The sequence below is a fragment of the Megalobrama amblycephala genome, linkage group LG18 (assembly GCF_018812025.1).
Source record: "Megalobrama amblycephala isolate DHTTF-2021 linkage group LG18, ASM1881202v1, whole genome shotgun sequence".
Taxonomy (NCBI): Eukaryota; Metazoa; Chordata; class Actinopteri; order Cypriniformes; family Xenocyprididae; genus Megalobrama; species Megalobrama amblycephala.
In genome coordinates this window covers 17567965-17582077 of record NC_063061.1, presented here as the reverse complement: position 1 = coordinate 17582077, position 14113 = coordinate 17567965, and the positions used below count along the sequence as shown (strand labels likewise).

Sequence of the window (14113 nt, the reverse complement as noted above, 5' to 3'; positions counted from 1 at the left end):
CTTTTCGACTGACGGAAAGACATGAACATCTTGGATGACATGGGGGTGAGTAAATTTATCAGGAAAAGTGTATTTAAAAGTGAACTAATCTTTAAAGGGTTAGTTCACCCAAAAATGAAAATAATGTAATTTATTACTCACCCGCATGCCGTTCCACTCCCGTAAGACCTTCGTTCATCTTCAGAACGCAAATTAAGATATTTTTGTTGAAATCCGATGGCTCAGTGAGGCCTGCATAGCCAGCAATGACACTTCCTCTCTCAAGATCCATTAATGAACTAAAAACATATATAAATCAGTTCATGTGAGTACAGTGGTTCAATATTAATATTATAAAGCGACGAGAATATTTTTTTGACCGATTTCAAAACACTGCTTCAGGAAGCTTCAGAGCGTTATGAATCATCTGTGTCGAATCAGCGGTTTGGCGCACCAAAGTCACGTGATTTCAGCAGTTTGGCGGTTTGACAAGTGATCCGAATCATGATTCAACCCGCTGATTCATTTGTGCTTACATGAACTGATTTAAATATTTTTTTTTAGTACATTAATGGATCTTGAGAGAGGAAATGTCATTGCTGGCTATGCAGGCCTCACTGAGCCATCGGATTTCAACAAAAATATCTTAATTTGTGTTCCGAAGATTAACAAAGGTATTACGGGTGTGGAACGGCATGAGGGTGAGTAATAAATGACATTATTTTCATTTTTGGGTGAACTAACCATTTAATACTGATAATGATAATGATAAAGTTATACGTTTTTCAAATATGACCTCAAAAATATCTACAAATCTGTTAATTTGTAGATATTTGTAATAAAAAATCAACCCCTGGTACATAATAATGGCTGAAAGTATGGAAACGTGTTAATTGATTTGTATTATCAGTATTATGACTGTCTCTGTAAAGTACAATAAGTTGAAATACATAAAACTTGAAGTCGCGCGGTGTTTTCCAGGGCAGAAGGGGTGGTAGTGTTCAGGAGACTTGTGTGGAAACAGTCAGTATGTAATTCTGTTTGGTGCCACTAGTGGCGCAAAAGAGGCACTAATATCATTTTTTCCTGCGTCACGCTTGCAGCGGTCATCCTCCAACTGTTGACAAGTTCGTACATCTAAAATTTGATTTGAAGACCAGTTTTTGCAAAATGTTTTATTGCATTGGATGATCTACCCACTTAATAACGCATGACAGGTGAAAGTGTTTATGAGTAATTCATATTTTGTAGTAAGGTCTTGACACTCTTGAGCTAGCATGCTTCGAAATATTATTAAGCATAATTAGTAGAGCTAATATTTTTAATATCCACAACAATATAATCAGTTTGGAGCGTTTGCAGGTCATATGAAATCATATTGTTGCATTTCAGCGACAGTCGACAGATTGGAGCCGTTTCAGGGCGCCATCGCGGCTATAATAAGGTGAGCTGTTTTTCTTTTCATTTTAATGAAAGGATGAAAGGTAAGCTGTTTTCTATCATCTGTAGGGTACATTTAGGTGGCGCAAGGTCTACTTCGTAACTTTCAAGTATTCTTTCATCCTCTCAAGACGACTTTAGAACTATTCTTGTTGCCATTTCACACTAATTATCATTGTTTACACCGTGTGGCATCCCGTAAACTTAGTATAAAACCATCATTTAAAAAGCATTACAACTGTTGTTTAAATAAATAAATAAATAAATATAACTGCCATAAAATCAGAATCATGGCCTATTACATTTTTCAAAACACTGACTGACCACTGGGCGGCGCAATAGTCCTCAACAAATGCATCAAAAACACATGTAACAAAACGCATTATTATTTTTTTATCTAAAAATATGATATATTAAGCTGACCAGATTTATGAAATTGAAACTGGCGTTTTGTTTTTTAATTCCTTTTTTTCTTTTTCTTTTTTTTTTTTTTAGAATTTCACGCAATACCCTGTAATGTCCACTTCAGGCAACAGACGGTTGCACCTGAAGTCATTTCACTGGCGTTCAGGAGTTTAGCATGAGGGTGAAAAAGTTTCAGTCATGTTCAGACTGGTCAAGCAAATTCGCCTTGCTGACCAACAGAAAGCTGCTTAGCTTGAAACTAAGTTCTGTGTGAGCCGTGCTTTACTTTTGCTAGTGAAATCTATCAGAAATATCGCTGTGACCGCGTCTTTACACAGTACATTCAACATTGTAACAGTTCTACAATATTAGAGTGTAAGCTTGTTCAATCCCATTGTTTGTGCAGTTATTAGTGAGCCGAATTCATGTAACATTTTGAGTAAAGACCTGCTAGCAGCGCTTTGCTTGAAATTAATCAAGTTTTTTTTATTCATAATCAAGGTGTTATGGTTAGTCCTACAATATAAACTATATTTAGAATATAAAAAAATTATAATATGTTTATTTATAACTATATTCCATTTATTAAAACAGGCTTGCATAAAAGAAAAGGGCCAGTGACTTAGTAATGAGCCAGGTTGCTTTTAATTTTCAGTGTAATAGATCCTCATATTGTTGCTTGGCATTGCTCATATTTGAATGTGATTAATTGCTAGTTGTTTCTTTACCTTTTCTAACTGAGAAAAGCTTAAAATGACAAACCATAACCACAGCTCATAAAAACCATGATGTTTGTTTATTGTACAGGAAATGACATCAGAAGACCACTATTTTCTTTCCAGTTCTTTGGACAGTGGAGGAAAGGTAATTAAATCCTTCTAATAATTCATTAACTAGACTTTGAAAAACCATAAAGACCCAGATTTGTTATTGTTCTTGTACAGCCTGAAGCATGTGACCACTAAGCCACTCCTCGTTAGTATAGTGGTAAGTATCCCCGCCTGTCACGCGGGAGACCGGGGTTCGATTCCCCGACGGGGAGATGCAATTATTTTTGCTTATTTAATATTATATTATTAACATGTAATAATACTATTTTACTACAGCATAGGCTTTTGAAGCACTTCTTAATTTTTCGAACATCAGAATAATATGCCCAAATACATTTGCATTTACAAGAAAAAACTGACTCAGCCTCAGAAATCTACATATACACATAATATGTACAATGTTAAGTGGACATTGAAGAATATACAGAATAACAAATGGAAGTATGTACAAAGCGAATATACAGTCACCTGTCACAATAATGTAACTAGTGCCTGTCTCAGTAATGTTTGTATACAAATTTGCATACAACCTATAATAAAATAGCTAATTCCCATTAATTTCCTGTGTGCAAAAATGTAATGGCTGTTAGAAAAGTCATTTAGCTGTTTTTGTTCCGTTTACACAGTGAGTAAAGCTGTGGTAGATAGACTAGCCTTTCATGTTCTTTTGACAGCATAGATAAAATAATAAACTAGATAAATTTCAACAAATCATTGTATTGTATTTCATTAAAAAAATGTAGCTGCTGTTAATGATTATTATAATAATGATTAGTACCGTGTTATTACTGTGTATTTCAGGCCTAATCAGCTATGCTGTGTCATGGAGCTCCTCGTTAGTATAGTGGTAAGTATCCCCGCCTGTCACGCGGGAGACCGGGGTTCGATTCCCCGACGGGGAGACCAAAACTTTTTCTTTCTATGAAATACACAGTCATGAATTTTGTATGGGCCTGTTAGTTTTTTTGTCATATTACACCATATTGAAAACTCTGGAAGAAAGTGACAAAATCACAGTGTAAGCAGTAGTTGTTTTATTAGTCTTTTAATACTTGCAGTGAAGTGCCGTCTTGCAGTGAATATGACAGGCAGGGTTATTTGGGTAAGTTTGCCAGGAGCCAATATAATGTAATTTAATAGTATGTACAAGCTGAGTCTGAATGATGCTTTAAATTTATTCAAATTTTAATAGAATTTCATTGATATACTTTAAACAGTGCTTGACTATTGCATGAAGTATTCTTTATACAAATGGCAGAATTGTCTATTTTATAAAATGCTTCTTGTTTTATGAAACAAGTTTGTTAAAGTCTCTTAATAGGATTTATCACATTACATTATAGAGTTTACCACGTTACTGTACAGTGCTGCATACAGTATATAAATTGAAACAATAATACCGACAAATTAAAGGTGACACATTATTTATACATAGGAAGAACACTTGGGAGTGTTAACCAATCAAATGTAAAGGTTGCCATGTTGAGAGATTTTCGGTAACAATTTCACTAAATGTTTCCATGTCATTCATGATGAGATTTATCAGCCAGGTCTCATTACAGTGTCTTCACCAGAAGTTCATGCTCGCCTTTTTAGAGCACACAATGTTCCACGTGTTCACCCAGTAATAGCCTAAACTTGTGAACCATATATTAATCTGGATTTATCTAAATCTGTATCTGTTCCAGTAACTTAAAATAGCGAGTGAGGTGAAGTGGCTGTTCCCATTCTTCTATAAGTGAAGGACATTGGATGTCGTCCAAGTAAAATACTATCCAAAAAGCACAAAGGTTTTGTTCAGTCATGCTTCATTTTACAACCTTCATCACAGTCCATCAAGTCCCACTGTTCATTAGAATTAGTTGTATGTATACAACAACTTTGGCATTTGAACGTTAACAAAGAGTAAAACAATTAAGTCGGCAATTAAGAATTTCTTAATGCCGACAGAATGCTTAAAGGGAAGATTCTTGAAAAATAAAAATAAATTTGTCATTGCATTAGAGAAGCATATGAAATACAAATAAAAAAATAAAACATATATACATTTGACACAGTTGTTCACATGTGCATAGCCCAGATTAGTTTGATTAATTGGAATTGGTTTACCCATGACAAAGTTAATTTACGAGAGACACATCTGAATTATACTTGAAGTAGCCCAGTCTGCAGACATTTTATAAATTAACAATTATTTGTTACCTATTCAAAAATACATTCTATGCTAACTGTTAGATTTCATTTCTAAATATATTTATAATACTAATCTGCTGTATGCAATAAATCACATATAAAGATTCCTCTGTCAAAAAAAAAAAACTAAGAACAATATAAATAAGGTTTATAAGGGAGAAAAAAGGCATGATTCTACATTTTAACAATTAAATTCACAATACAACTTTACAATTCTACTGTAAAGTCAACATGAAACCATTTGCGCTGGCCGAAAAGTCGTATCAGAAGCATAGAAAGTCAATTTCATTTTCATGTTAACTTTAAGGCAAAAATAAAGCCTGTTTATCAGATAGAAAGTCTAAAAGTATAATATATGAATATTAAGGTCCTGTCCCACATCATTCAGGATTCATACTAGCATCCAGGGCTTGACATTAACACCCGCCAAATGCGGGTAGATTTCAGCTGTGGCGGGTAAGACAGCCACTCCCACTAGACGTACCAGCTGATATACCATGTAGGCCTAGTCTTGATTTAGGTGGCCAATCTGCATTTGAAAGTTTGAAAGGGTTTTAAATCTAGCTAATCAAGTAAAATGACTCAAGTAATCAAGTAATTTTAGCATGCCAAAGTCAACTTTAATCATTTAAATGTAATTTCCCAACAGCAAAATTGTGGCGAAACGAAAAAGTTAATGTCAAGCCCTGCTAACGCTAGAAGCCATATTTGTGTTTCGATATTTACATATTGTAATCTGTGCGTTTGAGTAAATAGAAATGGATGAGATACATTGACACATTCTGGATAAACATTCAAGAAACAACACTACTAAAAATAAATGCCCTTTTCCTCCTCAAAATGCATAAGTATATCTGCTTTCTTCTTCTAAGGGCTGTAATTGAAATCAAATCAATATAAAACAGGACAAACATGCGCTTTCTGTGTTTTCCTTCTCACCAAAGTTCATAAATACAACTAAATACAAGTTTATCAAAGGTGTGATAGTGCAATTTCAGTAAAGCATGCATTCTCCACGGCCCTACGGTTACAGAGTGCTATGAGAGGAAAGGCGTCACAGTGTAAATACTGAATGCAAACAGATCTCCAGGCTTTGAAAGAAAAATTTCATAAAACACATTGATTTAAAGCATTATTTTGCTAATGGCATGTGTGTGTTTGCAAGTAATTGTACAATATTGCATGAATGATGTGTTAGGATTGCAGTTGCATAAATCGAAAACCTGCACGTTATGGAAGCGGCAGGCTGGCTTTGGACATAGAGCTTTGCGCGCTACACTTTTATGGACAGAATCTTGGCTACTTTCTAACAAAGAGCTTTATTTTGTCTAATAATCTGGATGTAGATTCAGTGTTTATGTAAAATGCTAGGACATTCATCAGTTCTTTTGACATCAGTGCTTTAAAGGATTAGTTCACTTTCAAATAAAAATGTCTCACTCTCAAGCCATCCTAGGTGTTTATGAATTCTTCTTTCTGATAAACACAATCGGAGAAATATTAATTGAATATCCTGACGCATCCGAGCATTATAATGGCAGTGAACTTTACCAAACTAGTATGAGTTGAAGAAAGTGTCTCCATCCACAACCATCCATCATAATCATACTCCACACAGCTCCGGGGGGTTAATAAAGGCCTTCTGAAGCAAAACGATGCAAACATGCAAAGTTTGTAAAATATCAAACTTTCACCAGACCGCCTTCCGTATTCAGCATACGAAGAAAGTGTAAAACTCTAGAAGTTTAAAAAGCTTACGCTACATCCTACGCTTTCCTTATTCAACTTACAGAAAAAGTGTAACTGACGCGACGCCAGTTTACACTTTCTTCGTAACTTGAATACGAAAGGCGGTTTGGTGGAAGCTAGATATTTTACTTAATAACTTGTTAAACATGGATTTTTGTAATTGTAATTTAATTGTAAAAACTTTATTGTCCCCCTTAGGGGCAGTTTGTTCTGCAGCATGATAGCACACATACAAGACAGACCAATACACCACATTAATTAATAGCACATTAAAAACTACCTTTTCCTATTTAAATTAAGTAGGTTGACAGCATATGGAACAAACGAAAATTTTAATCTGTTTGTCTTAGCTAGAGGGACCCTATACAAAGATCCTGAGGGGAGTGTCTGAAATGATTCATAAAGAGGGTGAGATGTGTCAGATATGATGTGCTGCGCTTTCTTTATCACCTGAATATCAAACAAATCTGACAACCCGGGCAGTTTTACACCTAATACTTTACTGCAGTTATTTAAAACCTTTGAGAGAGAATTCTTCTGTTTGACCTTTAAAGAGGCAAACCAACAAATCAATGAAAAGGTTCAAATCAATTAAATATATGCCTTATTTAGCTAATTTCCGCAGACAATAAAGTCTTTGTTGGCTCATCGTACACAATCTATCAGTATTCTCTGAAAAATTTAGTTTATTATCGATAATAGTACCTAGGTACTTATAACTTTCAACCAGTTCAATCAATTGATTATCGATAATAGTACATGGAGCTGCTGTCTGATTTCGCCGCAGGTCAATGCACATGTCCTTGGTTTTCCCAGCATTCAGAAGTAGACCCGCCTCTCGACACCAGTTTGCAAAATACTCAACAATAGGCCCGTGTTCTCTCTCCTCACCAACCAACAAACTTACAATAGCCGAATCATCAGCAAACTTAAGAATGTACCGATTCTCAAGCTGACTACGACACTCATTTGTATATAAGATATAGAGGAGAGGAGAGAGTACACACCCTTGTGGGGAGCCAATAGATGAACGCCATTAATTCTTACCCTCTGAGACCAACAAGCTTGGTCAAATCGTGTTGAAAGCAGACGAAAAATCTACAAATAATAGTCTTGCATGGTTACTACTACCCTCCAGATACAACAGATCCAGTAAGGTCAGTGTTGCATCCTGCACACCTCTCCCCGCCCTGTAGGCAAATTGCATCGGGTCGAGAAATGGTTTTGTTTTTTCCAATAATACCTCTTTTACTTATTTCTCAAATACCTTCATTACTAATGAGGTCAATGAGACAGGTCTATAATCTGTCAAGCCTTTAGGACAATTATTTTTGCTACTGGAATAATGATCGACTGTTTCCAAAGTTTTGGTACATGCTGAACCTCAAAAGACCATTTAAAAATATAAGTAAAGATTGGACCCAATTCTTCTGCACATTGTTTCAGGACCCTACCACTTATTCCATCCGGACCAGGACTCCCTTTAATTTTACATTGTTTAAAAAGATTGACTACATTTTCTACATTAAAAGAAACAAATAAACTTCCCTCTTGAGAGGAATTATAGAACTCATGCCTTATGCCACCATTCTGCTCTTCAAATCTAGCATAAAATGTATTAAAATCCTCTGCAAGGGCACTATCTAGCTCATAACCGGTTACTTTCACTTGTTTTCTACATCCATTATTTAGGCCCGTCATTAATTTAAGACTATCCCATACTGAGCCCATACAGTTTGTTCTTAATTTAATCTCCACTTTTTCCTTATAACGTATTTTTGCCCCCCTAATTTCTTGTCTAATTAATTTCTGTACATTTTTAACTTCAAACAAATCCCCTCGTTGAAAAGCAGTTCTTTTCCTAATCAACAGACCCTTAAGATTTGTGCTCACCCATGGCTTACTATTTGGATATATCTTAACAACTTTCTCAGGAATGACAGAGTCAACACAATAAGTTACCTAGGAACTAACCGCATCATTAAGCTCATCAATATCAGCAGATTAATCCATAAAAACATTCCATAAGGTACAATCAAAACAACCTCTTAAACTCTCAATAGCATCATCAGTCCAAGATTTCACAGTTTTTGTTTCAACTTTCCCCTCTTCAGTTCAGTAGTATAACATGGAATTAGATGAATACAATTGTGATCTGATGAACTCAAAGGAGGTAAGAGAGAAGCTTTGTATGCACCCTTAATAGAGCCATTGCATTGATCCAATGTCCTTTCATACCTAGTTGGACACTTTACATACCCGTACATGTTCTTTACTGATTTTTCCAATATACAATTATTAAAATCACCCATGATAAAAGTCGGAGCATCCGGGGATAGTGACTGATATTTCATAAAACTCTTCTCAATGTACACCACAAACACAAAAATTTGGGGAAACTCCCTAGGCAGATAATGAGGCCGGAGGGATACCGTGAGCATCTCAATTTCCTTTGTACATAGTTTCTCTCTCACGACAGTCAGTTCAAAATGGTCCACTAAATCCATTAATTAGCAGCTCTTTATCAGAGTCCAATTTCAATAGCCAAGTCTCCGAGATTGCAAGCAAACAACTGTCTCTGAATTCGTGTTGAAAACTAACATGTGCGTGAAGTTCCTCAATCTTGTTACGTAATGACCGAGCGTTTGCTAAGATAAAAGATGGAAGCGGTATTCGAGACAGCGGTCTCTTTCTCAATCTTTCACGTACCCCACCTCTTCTCCCTTGCTTCCTCGGTCGCTGACTCGACCCGTTAAAGTGGGATTTAGAGTTGATTCCATCAGCAAAGACACTCAGATCTGGGATGGAGAAGTCCACAGGTGGATTCACCGGCGAGAGATTCTCCCATGACAACAACAGATCTCTATCGTAGAAAATCCTATTCGGGTGCAAGCCGTCCCAAATGGCATTTAATTCGCCCGTTAACCAAAATAAAATAAATGCAAGCATGATGGTCCATCTCCACTCCATAGTGCTATTAAATTAAACACAAACACATAAAAGTAACATAAAACGCCAATGCACTCAACACTACCACGCTGCTGGTCGCTGCACGAGCTTGTGCCCTGATCATTCTAATCCTAAATTTTTTTTTTTACACAAATGCATTGTTTGCTTTAGAAGGTCATTATTAACCCCCCGGAGCCGTGTGGAATATGTGTATAATGGATGGATGTGGATGGAAATACTTTCTTCAGCTCATACTCGTTTGGTAATGCTTACTGCCATTATAAGTGAAGTTCCTAAACGTAATTTAGGGAGGAGCGAGCCCATCTAATCTTCCAATCAACAGCCAGAGTATATAAGCAGCTGCTTACCTCTCTTCAGTCTCAGCTGTTCCAGCATCCCTCCACCTCCCCAAACTCCACCTTCATCTCAGGTACCTTGCCCTATGTTATCATATCCTATATTTATTCACTGGGGGGTGTATCAGAGCTCGAGTTGAAGCTGCTTCATCGAGCCCCTCCTCAGTGGACAGCAAGCCAAATTAGCTAACCTAATACCCTAAAGATTATATGGGCAAACGAACTCGTTAAAGCTTGGATGCATCAGGATATTTAATAATATTTCTTCGATTGTGTTCATCAGAAAGAAGAAAGTCATATACACCTAGGATGACTTGAGGGTGAGTAAAGCTTGAGGTAATTTTCATTTGAAAGTGAACTAATCCTTCAATGTGTCACATTAGGCAGTAGGGGTGTAACGGTACATGTATTTGTCCCGAAAGGTCACGGTACGGACGTCACGGTTCGGTGCATACAGTCCAATGACGAATACAGTCACAGACGACCCACATTACAGAAGGGGTGCGCGCAGTAATGCAACGATGTTTGCCAATCGCCACAACAGGAAAAGACAAAAGACAGACGATCTATGCATAGTTATGTTTACGTGTAATCTCTTGACCGGTGTTTCAACCGTGGAAAGACATCAATAAATTGGCTTGAGAATAATATCTCACGTAGCATTACATTTACCTCAAGCAAGTCATTTAGTGTCCACAGCATGTTAGTTCACTAGAGAAATTACCTATAGAGGGAAGCATTTCACTAAATATATGCAATATATTAGCTTATTAGGGCCCGAGCACCGATTGCGTGAGGACCCTATTGTAATTGCTCAGTCAGTTATTCTTCTTCTCCAAAATTAATCACATTTTTTAGGGCCTAAACATGCTCGAAAACTCATGACTTTGCACATGCATCAGAAGTGGTGAAAATTTACATCTGATATGGGTTTCTGAATTAGGTGTGGCAAAATGGCTCAATAGCACCACCTACAAAATTTCAATTAAGCGCCCTTAACGCTACATTTCACGTACAAGTATGAAATTCGGTAGACACATCTAATAGCCCAATACCTACAAAAAAGTCCCTGGGAGCAAAATCTGAAAACCTAACAGGACGTGAGATATTTTGAATTTTCTTTGCAAAATTTTTGCAGTTTCTGCCATTTCCTGATGTACTTTTAAGATCTGATAGATTTTATCACATAAACATCATATTTGGTCAGTCTAATCTAAAGGCTTTTGCGAGATTAAATTGCGAAGCTCTCAAGTTTTCACTCAAGGCGGCCTGACAAAATTTGATGTTTCGCCTTGAAACAGGAAGTTGTTGTAACTCGGGCATACAAGGTCCGATTTGCCCCAAACTTCATGTTTTATTAGAGTCCTGGCCTGAAGACATCTACATACCAATATTCAGTTACAGTCATAGCGCCACCTGCGGGCAACAGGAAAAGTCATGTTTTACACTGTGAACTCCTAAAGCCACCAGGTGGCGGTGGTGGCACGGGTGCAAGGGCCGTTTCATTGCTGCTTGCAGCTTTACTATATTAATTATATTTACATTAGCTGTTAATAATGTCTTAATTATTTAATATATAATAAATTTGACATGAAAATAAGTTAACACAGTAACTGTGTTAAATGATTATATTTTTAAAATGAATTAGAATAGAAAAATAATTGAAAAATTATTAATGTTAAAATTAAAAGTTAATGCAAAAACTGCCTTGTGTGCAAGCGTTGAGCGTTGATTATTATATCTAAAAATAAATAGCAACTGAATTTAATAGTTTGGGCTCTGTTGTTAATTGTAACCTTTAATATTATAGTAATGTGCAAGAAAGGGCTCCCTGTATATATAGAGTATTAGCTGAGATAGATTTTTTATCCTTAAGAAAATGTTAATTATAATTGAATTTATTTAAAGAGAGAGGGAGAATTTGTTCAATAAACCACTGTTTAATAAAAATAAAAAAAACAACTTTATCTTTAGTTTACTTCCCCCTGCTCTACCGAACCGTAGCTTCAATACTGAGGTACGTACCATTTGTGTACTGTTACACCCCTATTAGGCAGTGTTTGAAAGCCAGTGCTTGCATCTTACATGAGAGGCAGATATGTGGTATTGAGATCTTTTTTCTATTAACAGCAAACAGTATGAATTTACCACTATGGGACTAGTTAGGGAACGATGGACAGTAGTTTACACATATACAGAACTTGCCACTATATTCAACATTTTGTGTCCATATGAATTAATTTCCTTTCAGTAAGTGAGTTAGTTTTTCATTCTCCACCAGTGAGCCGACTTCTGATCTCAGAGACCAGACTGAATACTTGTTGCAGTTGTAGACTAAATCATGCGCTTCACTGTTACATTCTGAAAGTGTGCCAAGAAAATCAGTTTACCCTCAAATTATGTCTTTGACAGAGTGTTAGAAGTGGAGCTATGAGTGCAGTTAAATGTTGTGAACCCAGGGAGAGTAACCTTGCCATGGGTGTAGATGTCACGGTCAGACCCCTGGTTCATCCTCTTTACCAGGTTCTTCTCATATAATAATGGGTGGTAGGCACCTAGGGTGCAGGCAGCATCACTGAAGCGCTGGTAGTAGTGGCACAGCTCGGTTTTCCGTCGCGAAGGTAGGAACTCATACACATGTACCACTTCACACAGGGACATCATTAAAACTGTGCCTATTGAGGTAGAAGGAAAAATATAGGTACACAATGTAAAGTTTCAGGAATGACAACCGCATTTAAATACAGCAGTGAATCCTCTAAATTATCATTCCGTGTGTGTACAGAACATGACACATTCCAGAAATATAGATGACACAGTGTTAAATGGGTGGTTAATTATGACTTTTTTAACTTCATTTAGTGTGTAATGTTGCTGTTAGAGCATGCATAACATCGGCAAAGTTACAACGCTCAAAGTTCAATGCAAACTCCACAGCAACTTCTTAAATTTATCCACTAACCGTTTAGAAACATTCTGAATTCTAAACATTGTAACTTCTTCCTGAGTCTCTCCATCAGTGTCCGACTCCGGTTTGAACAATGTAAGGCTGAACACCGTTACTGACAATCGTCATTTTGGCTGCGTGAGATTCTCCAGCTTTGTTGTTGTTGAGCAACTGAAGCTTGAGCTGTTAAAGCTCCGCCCTCTTCTGGAAAGCGGGCGGGATCAGCAGCTCATTTGCATTTAAAGGAACACACACAAGCTCCATCGATGGAGGCGTCATATTTTGTTTATGCTTAGAAGTAGGGATGAAACCGATTTTGACAATAAACCATGATAAAAATTCCTGATGGTTAGTATTACTGTTTTGAATTTTAATCATTGTTAAAGCTGTACTTGATTGTTGCGATTTGTAAAACTCATGGTAAATACTGTTCGGCATTAGATACAGTCTCATGCAGGTGCAGCATGCAGTGTAGGTTTCGTTTTGTGTGAAAGCATGATGGAAGGCAGAGTGCTGAGAGAAATTATATGAAAGAATGTATGAATGAATTCTATTCATGTATCTCTAAGAGGAGCCGATTTGATGGCATTTGCTTTTCAATGGAGTGTTGATAAGCACAGCTTTGATGGCATTTGCTTTTCAATGTAGTGTTGATAAGCACAGTGCTGCTTTGTTTACAGAGGTTACCAGGGAAACAGCTCTTTTTTTTTGCAACCTTTTTCAAAAGTGCAACCTACTGTCAGAGAATGAGTTTATATTTTCATTCAGCCTGTCTGCCGTTTTTGTTCAGACCAAAGTGAAAAAGGTAGCCTATGTAGAAATGTTTATGGAGCAGATAAAATATCTACTGAAATTTGAGGTTTATCATTTTATATATATATATATATATATATATATATATATATATATATATATATATATACACACACACATTTTTTGGGGGGGTCAAAACAAACCAAAACAAATTCCTTGTGTGTGCAAAAACATACGTGGCAATAACTTTTCTGATTCTAAAAATTTTATTTGAACATGTAGTACATGTTTGTAGATAACCAATATTTTTGTTAGTTTAAAATCCAGGCATTATCTTACATTATTTTAATGTTTAGGCAAACAAAAAGTGTATAGTACTACTAATTTTATTTATGTGTGTGGTTTCTATTTCAGTATTATTTAAGTACTTGAACAATTCCAGCACAATACTGTGATAATATTGATAACCATCATCATTTTTCTATAATCGTGAGATGAAATTTTCATACCAT

General features: G+C 36.3%; 2 protein-coding genes and 2 non-coding genes across 4 annotated transcripts in view; 3 read left to right on the top strand and 1 right to left on the bottom strand.

The window, feature by feature from the left end:
- The first annotated feature begins 1044 nt into the window (after positions 1-1044).
- Positions 1045-14113, top strand: part of rap1gap2b (RAP1 GTPase activating protein 2b) — a 96209-nt gene continuing 83140 nt past the window's right edge. Inside the window, exons 1-4 of the mRNA XM_048165641.1 lie at positions 1045-1196; positions 1372-1423; positions 2632-2688; positions 3456-3501. The gene's annotated coding sequence lies outside the window, so the exon portion shown is untranslated. The remainder of the gene's footprint in view (positions 1197-1371; positions 1424-2631; positions 2689-3455; positions 3502-14113) is intronic.
- Positions 2795-2866, top strand: trnad-guc. The gene has a single exon. It is a non-coding gene; the product is annotated as a tRNA-Asp (tRNA).
- On the top strand, positions 3485-3556 carry trnad-guc. Its single transcript has one exon. It is a non-coding gene; the product is annotated as a tRNA-Asp (tRNA).
- st6gal1 (ST6 beta-galactosamide alpha-2,6-sialyltranferase 1) overlaps positions 10920-14113 on the bottom strand; it is a 28039-nt gene continuing 24845 nt past the window's right edge. Inside the window, exon 8 of the mRNA XM_048165643.1 lies at positions 10920-12576. Within this exon, the coding sequence (XP_048021600.1) occupies positions 12299-12576 (278 nt within the window). The 3' untranslated portion in view covers positions 10920-12298. The remainder of the gene's footprint in view (positions 12577-14113) is intronic.